The sequence below is a fragment of the Heliangelus exortis genome, chromosome 30 (genome assembly GCF_036169615.1).
Source record: "Heliangelus exortis chromosome 30, bHelExo1.hap1, whole genome shotgun sequence".
NCBI classification, from domain to species: domain Eukaryota; kingdom Metazoa; phylum Chordata; class Aves; order Apodiformes; family Trochilidae; genus Heliangelus; species Heliangelus exortis.
The window spans coordinates 545,632-561,215 of record NC_092451.1 but is presented as its reverse complement, the minus strand read 5'-3'; the positions used below and the strand labels follow the sequence as shown (position 1 = coordinate 561,215).

The following is a 15,584-nucleotide window of genomic DNA, read 5'->3' as shown; positions in this document are numbered from 1 at the left end:
AAGAGTAAAGGTAGGTGGGGTTACCTCCAAAGAGGCCATTTGAGGGGTCACTGCTTCCCCCTTTTCAGGCTGGCTCGTTTCACTATCTGAGCCCCCATCCTGCCCCCAGAGACCTCTGGTTTCGGGACACGCACTTGCATCTCCTCCTGAGGAAGCCGCAGGGGCAGGAAGCAGGACATCACCCAGGTGAACAGACAGACATACAGAAGAGGACAGGAGAGGGAGAAGCAGAATCAGTTGGCAGAAGACACTGAGCAAGAAGACTGGTGCAGTGGGCAAGAACTGCCCGTGTAAGCCTTAGAGGGAACCCAGGGGAGGAGAGCGGGGCAGAAGAAAGGACAGAGGGTGACAAAGCCTCAGAGCCTGTGAGTCCTGCAGAAACGTGCTGGCCCTGGGCAGGGCTATGAGCCACACTGTACCTTGGCCCCCAGACCGTCCCGGTGTAGGATGGAGTACTTCATGAAGTGATCATCCTCAGCCTCCAGGTCTTGGGGATCCTGCAGGGAGCCCTCAAGGATCAGCTCCTCCTGCTCCTGCCTGTCACGCATGTCACCAGGGCTCAGCTGCCGTACCACCTTCCTGATGACCTGTGGAGACCCACACAGACGGGTGTCACAGCATGTTCTGGGGCACTGTCCCTCCCTCCTCGCCCAGTCTGGCCCTGAACCACACGTGGGGTGCAGCCTGTCCCACCCGCAGGGGCTGGCCCGAGAAGTGCTGTGACTGTAATTGAAGATGGCAGGACAGGGGTGCCCTGCACGGGCTCCTGGGCTGCAGAGAAGAGCAGGGCAAAGGGGAGAGGAGAAGGGCTGCAGCCTGCCTTTGCCCACACCATCCCTTTGATCACTCACCTTCTTGGTGATAATATTGCCGTGATCATCTGTGAACTGCTCCTCAGTCACCTGCTCTCCAGGGAGATGAAGGACTTCGTTCCCCTGTAGCAACAGGAGGGACATCAGGGCATTTCAGGGCTTGAGGACAGCCCCTTTGCAGACAGAACAGAACAGAACAGAACAGAACAGAACAGAACAGAACAGCAGACCTGACACACACCCCACAGCCTCTGCCTTCCACCCTGCCCAGTCCCTTCACTGCTGTCCTCTGAGTCTGCCCCAGGGCTGCTCTCTCTGATCCCTACTCGTTACCTTCACAAGGACACGCCGGCGGACAACCCTGGTGGAGAGAACCTCCTCATCGTCCACCAGTCCCGGGCTCTCCCCGAGCTCCTTGTCCAGCTCACGGTGAGCATGTTTGAGCAGAAAGCGGACAGAACCCCTGACGATGTGCATGACGTTCTGGCAGCTGACCAGGAAGAAGGCCAGCAGCACCAGGGCGATCAGCAGCTGGGCCAGCAGAGCCCACATCCCGCCCCACGCTCAGAGCCTGGCCATGCTGCCCAGGCAGCCCTGCGGCTCTGTGGGAGGACTGCTGTAACCCTAGCTGCTGCAGCTCAGCTGGCTGTGGGCGGTGAGAAGGCAGCAGGCAGGTGGGGAGTCATCTGTGCTCAAAGTCATGGGGCCAGGACTGTGACAGCACTGCCTGTCCCCAGCCAGGCCTGTCCCCCTTCTCTGCCAGCTCACCAACAGCTCCTTTTTCCTGGCCACGGTGGGAAGCAGCGTGCAGTCCTCCATCACGGGACAAATTAGACCCTGGTCAGGAGCCAGGGGCTTGGGGTGTCACTGGAAACGCATGTGACTTAGGGGACACTCACTGCAGAGCTGAGCAACCCCCTCTGAGCACAGCTGGGATAGCCGTGCATGCCCTGGCCTGGGAAAGGTTCTTGCCTTGTACCTGCAGCCTTTTTGTGGCTGTGGCAGGACGCCCACCACCCAGCCTGGCCCCACGACCAGCTCTATTTGTGGCTCTAGAGAACTGTTGGGCTGGAATCCAGGGGAGACACTCGATAAGGAAGCAGGCAGGGAGGCTGGCTGAGTTATAATTGGAGAGCAAGAGCTCAGGTATCCAGCACAGCAGGCTATTCTGGGCTGAGAGGCACCCCCAGGGGCAGGGGGCAGGAAACCTGCCAGGGCACTTGTGCCTCTGGTAACACCCAGTCTGTCCTGCTGGCTTTGTGACGTGCTCAGGACAGGGCTGTCCGCAGGGCCTCCACCTCCTGTGGGACGCGTCCCCCTGCTCTTACCCTCACCTGCCCAAAGAAGCGGCTGTCTGCCTCCTCCTGCCAGCTGCCCGTAGGGTGCTGGGGCTGCCAGTCGCTGTCCTCTGCAGAGCTGATCCGCATCAGCTCCACGGTTGGTACCAGGACCTGCTCTTGCTCCTGGCCTTGTGCCCCGGAGGCTGTGGTGTGCGTTGGGAGCAGCCTTCGGGTGACCCCCTCCTGCCAGGAGCCCGCTGTCAGGTCCTGTAGGCAGGAGATAAAGGAGCCTTCTGCATTCCAGTCCCTCAGCCTGGGCACCAGAGAGGGACAGGGACAAGGAGAGAGAGACAGAGAGAGAGAGGCAGTCAGCTTTGCCGTGGAGTGCTGCACCCTGAGCACCAGCTGAGCACCGGCAGGCACACCAGCACAGCCAGCACCCACCAGGCACTGCCAGGCGCCCAGCACAAGCAGCACACAACACAGATGCACAAAGGGCACAGGCCTCCTCCCTGCCATGCTCCTGCCCACCCCACAGCCTCCTAGCCTGGCTGCCAGGGTCTAAGGCAAGGCTGTGGAGCATCGCTGGGCTCTGCCATGGAGCTCAGGGGACTACAGCCCTGGGAATGTGGGAGGATGCAGCCCAGGCTGAGGTGGCTCTGACAAGCACAACCTAGGTGCAGGACCTGGCTGTCTGCCTGGGGTCTCTCCCAGGTGCTCTGCATAGAGCCCCCAGAGCATCTCCAGAGAGGTGCAAAGCACTCAGCCCAAGGCACTGCTCTGTCTGCCAGGGATGCCCACAGGGGCTTCCAAGCTGGAGACCAGCAGAGAAGCAAGCAAAGCTGGGACATCACTGCAGCTGGCCCAGCACAGGGCAATAGCTGGCAAAGCAGTTCTGCTCCCCTCCCACAGCCACCCCAGTGCTCCAGGCCCCAGTACCTGTCTCCGCTTTTCTCCACGACGTGGCTAACAGTAGGTGATGATGTGATCCTGGCTTGCACCTTCTGCTGAACTGAAACAAAAGAGACTTCACTCTCCGGGTCTTGCTCCCCATTCCCTGGCTGGCGATCACTGGCTGGCATCTTCCCCTCTGGCCTCTGCCCCTCCTCCTGCTCTAGAAGGTCAATCAGGCCATTCATGGCATCTGAGTCCACTGTGTCATCCTCAACCAAGTCCATAGAGCCCATGTGGTCTGGGCCATGCGCGTCTGCCAGGAGCTGCCCCGGGAACCGGCCTTCGCTTGTGGCATCCGAGTCCTCGGCCTTGCTGCACTCCAGAGAGGAGTCCTCAGCAGTCACCAGTGAGGGGGTGAGCCCCGAGGACCACACCTGCATGTCGGACATCTCCATCAAGGCATCCTGCTCGGTGGCAGCCATGGGAATAGCATCCATGATGGCCACCTCATTCCAGTACTGGTCGGCACGCAGCGGGGATGGCAGCGTGTAATGCAGGGAGGCAGGGGACAGCAGCTCGTCCTGCAGCGAAGCGTAACCTATATGGGCAGACAGAGGCAACAACTCCAGCAGCCGTCTCACGCACGCACAAGCACAGTGGGGAGAGAAGGGAAGTGGGGTGCCTGCCCCGAGGACAGCAATGGTCATGCCGCAGACCCAGTGTTGGGGCTGAGCAGCTGCTGCCTTTGCACAGTCCCTGCAAGTGCTGCCATGCCTCCCTTTGTGTCCTGGGGATGGCTCAGGCAGCCCCCAGGAATGCTCACTCCCTGGGGTCCATGTGATGCCCCAAGCACACTGCAGGACACAGACCCTCTTTGCTACCCTGCTCCATCAGCCCCCGGGTCCCTGCCAACAGCCTCTGTCGAGCATCAGCTGGCTGACAATCAGCTGGGAGTTCAGGTGGCTAAGTCAGGTGGCAAGCACTGACTCCCAAAGTCAACCCCCTCTCTGCAGCAGAGGAGCAAGCTGGAAGTAGTACCGTGAGTGGGGAGGGATGTCCCTGGAACTTGTCATGAAACCCTGAGGTCCTGCAGGATGCAGCCAGGACCCCGCAACCCTGTTGGTGTCTCTGAGGCTACAAGCAGCATGTCCTCATTGTCCAGAGCCATGTGCACAGCCCAGGCACACCGACAAGGCTACAGCCAAGCCAGGCACTCCCACCCAGGCAGGTGGCTTTGCTCTGGCCTTTTTCAGGCAGGTGGCCTTTTTCCGCTCTGGGCCACAAGCCCCCTGTCCACCCCCAGAGATCAGCAGAGAATCTGTTCTGTTCCACAGGCAGTCAGGGATTGCTAGCCACAGACAAGGCATGGGGGACAGCCAGGCCCCCTGGCACAGCATGGGCACCGCTCCCATGTGTGGGAGCCTGGCTGGCAGCAAGCAGAGCAGGGCCAGCGAGGGAGCAGGGCAAGGCAAGAGAAGGCCTGGGGCAGCTGCCTGCAAGCACAACAGCCGTGAGAGGGACAGTCCCTGGTGACATGCAGTCGCTGGAGCAGGACACGGCTCCTGGAGGGCTCAGCTGAGGTGGAGACAGTGGAGACAGGCAGTGGAGAAAGATGAGAGAAGGAGAGGCCAAGATGAGCTCAGAGGAGAGATGTGACAAGAAGTGACCCACAGGAGTGCCCACACCTGACGGCACTGGGTGGCATGTTTGAGAGAGCAGAACAAGGGGAGAGACAGAGAGGGAGAGAGAGCGATGAGCCAGTGCTACACCAAGCCCTGTCTCTGCCCAGTGTGCTGCATCTGACCCCGGTGTGTCCCCGACCCAGGTACGCTCTGCCTGGGACCCATCCAGGCACATGGCCACAGCTGGACAGCCAGGACTCTGGGAGATCCCTCGCCACCGTTCAGCTCACACAGCCACAGGCACCTCTTGTGACCATGTCAGGATGAAGAACACGTGTCCACCCACCTGGAGAGCTTCTGAGAAGGCAGGATGGCAGAGCTGAGCTTCCTGCAGCACAAGCCCCAGTGAAGAGGCCATGTCTGTGAGCAAGGCCATGTGCCCACTGAGCTCCCAGCAGGCCACTGGCACATCCTGGTCAGGCACACATCGATTTGTCTGCACAGACTCTGCCCCCAGGGCCCTCCTGCAGCCCCCGCCAGAAGCCAGGACTCACCATTCATCTGGGATGGTGAGAGGGAGTAGTCTCTCTCTGTGTACCTCCAGCTGCTCTTCAGGCTGCGGCTATGCCTGCCAGAGCCATCCAGCGCGTTGACGATCTCGCCGCGGTCGATGTTCCGCAGCGCCATGTACAGACTCTCCACTGAAGGGGGAAGTGAGTATCAGCAAACTGGTCCTTGGGGGAACACAGCCATGCCCCAGACACCCTCCTGGGGGCAGGTCTGCAGGAAGCAGTGGCAAAAAGCCAGGCAGTGACCCGAGAGCTGCTCTGTGCAGCCAGCCTGTCACAGGTACCACAGGCACTCACTTTTGACATTCTTGCCCTCACGGCTGACCCAGAGGTTGAGTAAGGCCATGCTCTGTTCCAACAGGGAGTTGGGGTTCTCCACACGTATCCGGTTGATGTCCTCCACCCCAAACTGCAGCTCACGTGCCAGCTCTAAGGGAGATACCGCATGTCAACATCACACTGTCCAGCACCCACCACCAGCTCTGGAGCCAAGAAGGATAAGGATGTTGGGCAGGGCTCAGCCAGACCCAGCACAGAGTGCCCCATGTCACAAACAGCTGAACACAGCAGAACATGCAGGACCAGGAGCTGGGACAGCTCCAGGCTGGCTGTGTCCAGCACAGTAGTGTCTCATGCTAAGGAGAAGCAGCGTGTTTCCAGCCTTCCTGTGTCAGCTGTCATGTGCATACTCACCAGCCCAGCTGAGGCCCAGCTGTTCTGCTATATCAACCATCTTCTGGTCTCCCTTGTCCGTGCTGCTCAGAGAGCCTGAGAAGAGAAGCATGAGTCACAGCTTCAGCTGCACAAGGCCCTTCCCTGGGGTGGGGAGGGGAAAGGGGTGCTGGCTGTGGGGATCTCACAGCTCTGAAGGCATAGAGCTGCCCAGCAGGCAGGAGCAAGGAAACCCTCAGGGAGAGAGAAGCTGCCGCGAGTGCAGTACACAGGGTCAGCCCAGCCTCTCCAGTGTGGTGGAGCAGGTTTGAACAGTGCCAGCATGCAGCGTACCAAAACTTGTCTCGCTGAGGATGCTGTATCGCTCCCTCAGAGACAACGGCGTTAGAGTCCTCCTCCGCTCCTCACTGCCACTTCCCTGTAAGAATGGGGACAAGGCAAGGGGTCAAGAGCTTGAAAAGAGGGGAGCAGCTCTGCCCTGGCACCACTGCTTCTCCTGCAGCCCCAGAGCAACATGGCACAGCCACATGAAGCAGCTGAGGAAGTAATGCTGACAGCGAGGGCCTCCACCTGCACCTGGGGAGGGATGGCTCCCTGCTGCCTTTCCCAGAGGTCCCAGATACCCCCACTGACCTTGGTGCAGGGTGGTATGCTGATGTTCAGGTGGCAGAGAACATGCTGGAGGTCCTCATATTTCATAGCCTTGCGCAAGAAAGACAGGGAGCCGCTGGCTTCACGGCTGCTGTCCCGAACCTAAGGACCAAAAGCCTAGTGAGGTGGCCTGGCACAGGGAAGGTGCAGGGTCTCCAGCTGCAGCCCATCCCCCTCCCCAGACACCCCCCCCCCCCATTACCTTGATGGGGATGGCAAGACGATTCTCCCGGAAGGACTGGAAGAGGAAGCTGCGAGGCTGAGTGCCCTTCTTGACAGGAACCAGGTTCCCTGAGAGCTCAACATGCAAAGGCATGCCCTCTACCACCTGGCAGGGAGAAAGAAATTGGCTCAGACCCTGTGCGGAGCTGCTGCCCCAACTCTCCTTCCCAGGCCTCTCCACTGGCATCAGCCTCTGCTTGCTTAGGCAGCCCTCTACCTGCTTCCCCCCCACACACAAACACTGCTGGGGACAAACCTCAATGTCCCTGCTGCGGGCCACCTCAGTGAAGTTTTCATGCTGCTCTAGAGTTTTGTCAACCTTGTCGTCAGTCATGCAGTAGCAGCGCAGCCGGCCTTCCCGCGCATCGTTCATCTTGGCAAACACCACGAATTTGGCCATGTAGGGCACGGCTGTCAGCTCCTTGTACAGCATGGTGGCAAAGTGCACGGCCTCGGCTGTGCGTGGGCAGTCAGCCAGCCAGAACCTGTGGGAGACACAGGTCAGGGAGCTGCCAAGCTGGTTCCTCGGGGGCACCAGGAGAGCTGCCAGACAACCCTGTCAGCAAACTGCACCACAGAGAGTGCCCCAAGACCTCTGGGTGCAAGAGCACCCCATCTGTGATGAGGACCCACCCAAGCACAAAGAACAGCCCCTTCCCTCTGCACACCCAGCTGTCGTAACTGTTTCTTGAGTGGAGGTCTAAAGGCTGGAGACAACTACCCCGAGTGTAGGAATGGGGCACCACCAGGATGAGCAAAGGGGTGTGAGGATCCTCCTGACACAGGCTGCCTCCCATGAAGGGCCTGAGGAGCAGCAGATATCCCACATATTCCCTCAGAACTCACCTGGCAGACACGTTGGTGGTAAAGTTAGCACACTCGTTCTCATAGATCAGTTTTGTAGTGCCTGTTATATCTTCCCACTGGGCTTGGGCTGTTCCTCCTGCAGCAGAAAGAGAGAGTAAACATGCTGCCCTTTCATAAGCATGGGGTCTGCATCCTCCAATGATTCCACCATCATGACCTTAGCTCCTAGGAGATGCATCCCACCGAAGTGGCCTAGACCATCCCCACCAGAGAGTATGCTTGCTGGTGCATGAGGGGTTGGCAGCCTCACCGATCACACTGCAGAGCAGGCGGAGGCTGGTGGTGTCACCCTCACCACTGTCTCGGGGATTGTCCTTCCAGGAGGGTGGCAGTGGGATGCGGAGGCCGATGGGGCGGTGGAACTTCCTCCGGCGGGGCTCCACCGTGACGATGGGGCTGAAGGTGGCCTGATTCCCCAGCAGCTTTGTCACCAGCTCATCAGGCACAGGCTGTGCCTGCAGGGAGCACACACAGAGGCATCAGTGCTGGTCCCTCCCTGGGTCTGCTGCCTACCCCTGCCTGCAGAAGCCCATCTGGGCCCAGGCTGAGCTCTCCAGGGCTCACCTGCAGGGCCAGCCTCACTTTCTTGGTGACAGCAGTGTCTGGGAAGGTGGCCTGTACCATGGGCACCAATGTGCTTTTCAAGCACCCTCCCTCAGGGCCGATCATATCACAGTCCTGGCAGATCCGGGACATGACCACGAAGTAGAGAGGGAAGTCGGTGGTGATGATGCGGCAGACCCTCTTCTTCTCCAGATCCTCCAGGCTCTCCAGCTCTGCAAGGGCAGCACAGCCACCAGCTCACACACCAAGCCCACGGCTGTCCCCAGCACCCTCTCCAAGCTGCACCAGCCATGCCAGCCCGGCACACTCACCCTCATCCATGCCGCTGAGCAGCTGGTCCATGTAGCTCTCCTCGTAGCGGTTACGATGCTCCTTCCAGATGGAGCCGTTCTCGCTGCGCAACACCACCAGCTCTCGGTCCCCACGCCCATAGGAAGCAAAGTGTGGGATCTCCACAATGACGGGGCTGTGGGCAGCAGAGGAAAGGTGCTTGTGCCTACCACAAGGATGCTCGTGGTTTCCTACCACAGCACAAACTTCATTATGCTGGAATGAGCCACCCCAGGAACACACTCGTCCTGAGGTGCGGGTGGGATCTCCTGTGCACCAGACTCCCAGAAGCAGAGATGGACAGAGCTCTTGCCCCGGTTGGCAGAGACTCTGGAGGAGCCTGGATCCATCCCCAGTCCTAAGGGACAGCCCCGGTGTGGACAGCCCCATCTGTTCTGCTCCCAGCTGTGCTCACCTGAGGAACTGGGCACCAGCAGGCCCCAGGGCGATGATCCTGCTGGCCAGACCCTCCTCCTCAGCCAGCGGCGGGGGTGCAGGCAGCTTTTGGGGTTTCACCAGGCGGCAGGTGATGCGGGTCGGTGCTGCACAGGCACGGGGTGGGATGACCACACGCAGTCCATGGTGCCGGCTGCCCCGCATGGAGCCTCCCCGGGCATCCACCATGAAGCTCACCAGAAACCTGGCATGGGCAGAGGCATGGGCACAGTTAGGCACCTTGCAGACAGGTCACATGCAGAGCATGCAGGTACTGTGTGGGCTGGGCACTCACCCCGTGTGCACAGGGCTGGCCACCGGGCTGATGTTATCTGAGGTCTCAGTGGCTGGGCTGCTGGGGATCAGGGAATCCTCATCGAACTCCTTGGAGGGCTGTGTAAGGCACAGAAGAGCCTCCGTGGGCACAGGATCCTATCCGGGGGTACTGAGCTTGCCCACTCCTCCACAGTCTCACAGCCCACCCTCGACAGTCCTGTACCCTCATGTTCATCCACACCACCCACCCCATGTTTTGGGTCAGTCGGCAATGGGGGGAGAGGGGTACTCTGTGCAGGGGGTGCCTCTGGGGGCTGCAGCAGGTTGTGTCTCATGCTCACCTCCTGCGGGGACACCGAGGGTGCATGCAGCAGGCTGACTTGCTCAGCTTCTGTCTCCACAGGTCCTACCTGCTCAGTCTCCTCTGCTCTGGTCACCACAGTCTCAGGTGGGACGCAGGGGACTTGCAGGACAGCTGGAGACTCCACCCTGGCAGGAGAGGACAGTGACGCCCTCTGAAGTGGCAGATCTGAGCCCTACAGCCCCAGACTGTCCCCAGGGAGTCCCAGGGCTGCTGGATGAAGGTAAACTCAGCAGCAGCCCCATGTCCTGATGCAGGAACAACATGGACCAGCTTTGCCTGCTATGCCAGCCAATGGGGACTGTGATTGTACAGGGGTACGTGCTCCCTCCCCACTATCCAGTGCCTCTTACATTTGTTCCAGCATTGTTGTGGTCACAAACTCCAGCATCTCCCTCTTGCTCTCCTGGTCCCTGGGATCAGGTGTCCTGGGCTTCGGTGCAGCCAGCTCCTCCTCTGAAACCAAGAGCTGGTTCAGCATGCAGAGAGGCAGGACAAGGGAGCACAGACATCCAGCCCCTCTCTCCATCCCTTCTCAGGGCTGAAGCCAGAGCTTATCTCTGCTCCCACTGCTGGCCACACACATTTGTCCCCTGGGTCTCAGAGAGCCATGGGGCAGCTTTGCCCAGGGCCAGGTGGGGTCTGCTGGGAGGGGCAAGGACCACACTGTGGGTCAGAGACAGGAGATGTGGTAGCTGTCAGGAGCCTCAGATGCTAGCTGACCCCTTTTCCACCACACCAAGCACAGAGCAGGGCCTGCTAGGGACACTCTGCCATCAGACTCTGGGGACAGGAGTGTAGGCAGGCCTGGGGACATGGGAAGGATGCCCTGAGTGCATCCACACACCCCCATTTGGAGGCACAAGCTCAGCCAGCACTGCCTGCTGGACCAATTAGCACCTGCTAAGGATCTCACCAGGGTTCAGCTCTCACCAGTGCCCTACAGGACAGAATCCAGCACCACCCAAAGCTGGGACAGAGCCCCAGCAACAAGAAAGGGGATCATAGCAGCACAGAGACCCTCAAGTTCACCCCCTCAGGTTTATCCCTGTCTTGGCCAGCATGGCGTGGGGCAATTGTTGAGGGGAACTGGAGTTTGTCACAGAACTGGGGACGGGGCCTAGGGCAGACAGGGATCCAGGGCTGCCCCACAGTGGGGGAAGTCCCTGTTCATGCAGTCACACCACAGCAAGCAGCACGGACATGGATGGGCAGGGCGGATGTCACCGACCCAGCAGCAGGGCTCAGCAGATGGAGGTGGGGAGCAGATGGTTAGTGGCCATGGGGTGAAATGGGCCATTGAGCTGGGGCAGGGGGACACATTTCATACCCATTACTGTGACATGAGCAGTGCCTGCAAAGTAAGAAGAGTCAAAAGTGAGGTCTTGGTGGGAAGGAGGAGAGCAGACGAGCTGCAGCTGGGCTGGGATCTGATACCACCCAGCAGAGCAGGGCACGGTGGGGACTCCACATGCCCAAGGGCTCCTGCACTCTGGCTCCAGGCACATCCCTCCTGCACAGTGCAGGGAAGCACCCAAGCCAGGAGGTGCCACCCCAGAAATCTGCTGGGCTCCCCTCATCCTCTCCACAAGAACACTGTGGGGCCACAGAGCTCCCCCAGACTGTCTGGCAGGACCACCAGTGGCCATCGCTGGGGCTACTGCCTGCCACACCGGCTCAGCCAGATCTCTGGGATGGTGCGACCCAGTTCCAGCCCCTCACCTTCATCCTCTGACACGTCCAGAATCTCATCTACGGTCTCCGGGAAGCTCATGCGGTGCTTGTCACCCACTGACTGTGGAAGCAGAGCAGAGTCAGAGGAGGCCAACCCATTGCTGTGCAGCCACCAGCAGCCCCCTCCTCATGCCCAGGCTAGGGACCCCACTACCAGCACTGACCCTGCCCAGCTGCACCCAGCAGACCCAGCGTGACTGCTCCCAGCCCCAGCCCTCCTCCATGGGGTCCTGCTCCCAGTCCCCAGGGGCTCACCGGGATGTCAGTTTCCTCTGTGACAATCTTGAGGACATCTGTGACAGAAATGTAGCCAAGCCGCTTTGCGATGGCCAGGGGAGTGGTGCCGTTCTGTGCAGGACAGAGGGTCTGGGTGAGCAGCAGCCACGGGGCAGCACAGGTAGGTGGCCAAGCTCACCACAGGGCCAAGAGGTACTAGTGAGCCCCATACTCACTGTGCTGATCTCGTTGGGAGAGGCCCCGTGCTTCAGCAGCAGTGTCACCACATCCGTGTGGCCTTGCTGAGCTGCCTGGTGTAGAGGGGTGTAGCCCAGCTGCAGGGGACACACACAGAGGGCTGCAGTCAGTTCTGGGACTCTGCTGCCCCAGAAACACCCCCAGGTCTCACACTGTGCTTTATGTCTGGAGCACAAGGGCTGCACCCACCTTCCCCGGGTAAATAAGGGGCTCAGCAGGACCCAGCACTTGCCCAGCGAGGGAGGTCAAGCCTTCCCCATCAACTTGGATAATATTGCCTAGGGCAGAGGAGTCCTTGGACCACAGAATATCTCCATACCTTAGTCTTGGCATTGACATCAGCTTGATGCTGCAGCAAAAACTTCACCAGCTTGATGTTCCCATAGTGGCTGGCCACGTGCAGCGGGGTGTAGCCCATCTGAAAGACAAGATCAGGTCTCAGCTTGCCCTCAGTAGTGTTTCCTGCCCTTTCAGATTGGGTATATTCATCCCATCCAGAAGCCCCTATGGCTGAAGGACTAGGGGACACATGTGGGTGCTGCCTGAGAGCCCAGGACCAGGGCAGAAGTCATGCTGACACTACATTGTGCCCAGGGGTACGGGGGTGAGCTGTGGGAGCAGGCAAGAATCATCCCTTCAGGGAGGTGGGGGCAAGTGGAGAAAGAGTCCCCAAGACACAGACAAGATGGTAAGGATGCCTGTGAGGGGAGAATCTTGTACAAAATAAAACAAAAGCAATGGTCCTCCTAGAGCAAGTCTAAAGGTAATTCTCCCATGTTTTTCACCACAGCCAGGGGAAATGCTGGACTTTACCCTGGTTGTTGCATCCACTGTGACTCCATGTTTCACCAGAACATCAGCAACCGGAACATGTCCCTCTTGGGCCACGAGATGAAGAGGAGTTAGACCACTCTGCAAACAGAGGAGGTGTGAGCACAGTGACAAGGCCATCACTGCAGCTCTGCCAGTGAGGACTCTCAGTCAGGTCTCCGTCCTGGCAAATTACACCGTGCACTTGGCCAGCACACTGCTGGACACCACCCTGTCTGCTGGTCCCTGCCAGCTGGTCACGTCCAGCCTGGCAGCATGAGCAGGGACAACTTACCTTGTTGCCGAGGTCGCCGTTGGCTTGTTTGGAGAACAGCAGTGCCACCATGTCCGTGTGCCCCTCCTGGGAGGCCAGGTGCAGGGGGGTGACTCCCTGCACAGACTCAGCATTCGCAGAAGCCCCGTACTGCAGCAAGCTGCTGGCCACCTCCATCTGGTTCTGCTTGGCTGCAATGTGCAGGGGGCTGTACCCATTCTGCGGGGAGAGAGGCTCATTGCAGTGCTCAGCCCAGCAGGGACAGAGTGTGCCAACTTGCCTCTCCAAGCTAAGCTTCCTAGTCACCTCTAGAGCTCAGGGACACAGGTTCACACCAGAACCATCTCCCTGATAGCAACTAGCCCTGGTGCTGTGGCCAAATCCCAGCTCAGGCAACGCAGGGGTTTCCAAGACCTCCTGCTTCACATTCGCCTGGCATCACCCGTCCTGGAGTTTTCCACACTTGAAATTCTGCAGCAGCATTTGGCCACCTGGGGCTGCAAGAGGCCAGGGCAGACAGACACCTCCAGAACGTGTCTGGCTGAGGAGCAGAAGGCGCAGTGTTTGCAGGGTTGGTATTCAGGCAGGGACCGCAGGCACCCGAGCACTGGCGGCTCGGAGCAGCTGGCATCCAGCAGGCACCCTCTGCCCGGGTGATGGCGGCGGTGAGGCAGGGAGCGGGGGATGGCGGTGGACCGGTGTGCCCCATGCCCCATGCCCACCCGGCAGGGCTGGGAGCACCAGCACCACCAGTTCGATGTCTGTCCTGAGGGTACAACCGCTGCAAAGAGTGCGGGAGCCGGGGCGCAGGGCTGCGTTTCGGGGAGATGCTCCCCGCGCTCAGGCAGGGCGGGGCGACTCTCGCCAGCCCGTGGGTTTCTGACTCACTGCTGCCTGCAAACATTCGTGTGTGGTTTCCCAAACTGCCAGACAGGAGCGCTGCTCCGCAGGGCTTGCCATGGAAACATATCCCCAAGCAACAGCCACAAGGCTGACGGCAGGGACTGTCCCTGTCACAGCCCGGCTGCGGGAACAGGATGGCCGCCCGGCTGGTGCTGGTGCAAGGGACAGGTGGGTGCAGAGGGTGACTGGTGCTGATGGGTCCCTCGTGCACCCTGAGTGTCAGGGTTGTGGGGCAACGCACGGGACACAGGAAACATCCCCACACCCCAGGGACACCCAGTCCAGCCTCACCCAGGCTGAGCTGTGCGGGGAGCTCCCCTTGGGAAGCAGCAGCTTGACGATCTCCAGGTTGTTGTGGTGCACAGCCACGTGCAGTGGGGTCAGGCCGTTCTGGAGAGGGGAGAGGGTAGACACCAGTGAGAGGGGAACTGTCCCTGCACCACACCACACCACACCATTCCTCCCACTGCTGCAGGAGCAGCACTCACCTTCCCTGCTGCATTGGGGTGAGCTTCGTGTGCCAGCAGCAGCTCTGCCACATCCACCTTCCCATATTTGGCTGCAACGTGGAGAGGGGTGAATCCTTTCTGAGGAGAAAGGCAGCCCATCACAGGGCGTCCAGGGATGAGAAGAAGAGCACTGGCACATGCTGTGGCACAGGAGGAGGCTGCCCCTGCTGTGACAGGGACACTGCCACCAGCCTGCCCAGCCGGGTCACACCTTCAGGGCCAGTGGCACAGCAGTTACCTTTGTCATGCAGGTCTGCGAGGCCCCCTTCTCCAGCAGGGCCAGGGCTGTGTCCACGTGCCCCTCTCTGGCAGTGATGTGCAGAGGAGTGTGCCCTGCTGTTGTGGCCAGGTTGGGGTTGGCATTGTTCTCCAGCAGCAATTTGACCATGCCCGTGTGGCCGATGCGTGCAGCACAGTGCAGAGGAGTCTGGTCATCCTGTGAGGGAGGCAGAGAAGATGTTTTGGCAGTCCTGGACCAGTCCCTCAGTTGCCATGCCAAAGGCATGCCATGTCCCTGCTCCTGCTATTGCACACACCCTGTCAGGCTGTGCTTTGGACAGGAGAAAGCAAAGTAATCAGCATCAACTGTTTCTGGAGATGGACTGTCTGCACCTACCTTGGCCTTGGCGTTGGCTTTGGCTTTGTTCTGCAGCAGGTACTTTGCCACATCCATGTGTCCAGCTCTGGCTGCCATGTGTAGGGGTGTCTCCACTTTCTGCATCAAGAATGAGATAAAGTGGTGAGGGGTAGGAGAGGATTTGCCTTTCTGCAGTCATTTCTCTGTTCTGGGCACAGGAGAGCAGTGCCCACAACCTGACCAAGCCCTCACCGCTTCCTTCTGCCGGCATGAAGCAGGGGGCACAGGGATTGCTCAGGAGAGCAGAAAGAGCATGACCTAGGCAATCCCCACCTCCTGCCATGCTGAGTTCACCCAGCCAGGGTGGGACTCACCACATTGGAGACATTAGGAGAGGCTCCACGCTGAAGCAAGGTCTTGACAATGGGCAGGTGCCCCATGAAGGCAGCCACATGCAGGGGAGTCAGGCCTGACTGTGGAGAGAAAGGGGTCTGAGCTTCCAACAGATCTGAGCCACTAGGAATAAGGTACTTGGGGACCAGCAGAGGAAACAGGACCACCATCCCCTGCAGCTCTGCCTGCCCTGCACAGGCAGCATCAGGAGAGGGGCTGGGCTGCAGCACACCCACCTCCGTGACGGCATCAATGGAGGCCCCTGTCTTCAGCAGCAGCTCCATCACCCGGATGTGGTTCTTCTTGCAGGCAATGTGGAGGGGTGTGAAGCCATTCTGCAGACAGACAGACAGAC

The 15,584-nt window shown here is 59.8% G+C and overlaps 1 protein-coding gene across 16 annotated transcripts in view; it reads right to left on the bottom strand.

The window, feature by feature from the left end:
- The window catches only part of ANK1 (ankyrin 1), a 56,331-nt gene that overhangs the window by 3,210 nt on the left and 37,537 nt on the right, over positions 1–15,584 (bottom strand). For 8 of the 16 annotated variants that reach the window (XM_071729074.1, XM_071729072.1, XM_071729086.1 and 5 more), the window contains 33 exons: positions 15,466–15,564; positions 15,211–15,309; positions 14,876–14,974; positions 14,498–14,695; positions 14,239–14,337; positions 14,042–14,140; positions 12,869–13,066; positions 12,577–12,675; positions 12,083–12,181; positions 11,742–11,840; positions 11,545–11,637; positions 11,278–11,350; positions 10,886–10,909; positions 9,909–10,011; positions 9,536–9,683; positions 9,214–9,311; positions 8,899–9,123; positions 8,465–8,619; positions 8,154–8,365; positions 7,840–8,044; positions 7,569–7,665; positions 6,979–7,207; positions 6,703–6,828; positions 6,483–6,602; positions 6,183–6,267; positions 5,871–5,945; positions 5,475–5,606; positions 5,163–5,309; positions 3,032–3,584; positions 2,147–2,405; positions 852–935; positions 420–587; positions 25–146 (listed from right to left, as the gene is read on the bottom strand). In XM_071729074.1, coding sequence (XP_071585175.1) covers positions 48–146; positions 420–587; positions 852–935; positions 2,147–2,405; positions 3,032–3,584; positions 5,163–5,309; positions 5,475–5,606; positions 5,871–5,945; positions 6,183–6,267; positions 6,483–6,602; positions 6,703–6,828; positions 6,979–7,207; positions 7,569–7,665; positions 7,840–8,044; positions 8,154–8,365; positions 8,465–8,619; positions 8,899–9,123; positions 9,214–9,311; positions 9,536–9,683; positions 9,909–10,011; positions 10,886–10,909; positions 11,278–11,350; positions 11,545–11,637; positions 11,742–11,840; positions 12,083–12,181; positions 12,577–12,675; positions 12,869–13,066; positions 14,042–14,140; positions 14,239–14,337; positions 14,498–14,695; positions 14,876–14,974; positions 15,211–15,309; positions 15,466–15,564 — 4,698 coding nt within the window. In that variant the 3' untranslated portion in view covers positions 25–47. The other 8 variants (XM_071729075.1, XM_071729083.1, XM_071729077.1 and 5 more) reach the window with 6 other exon arrangements.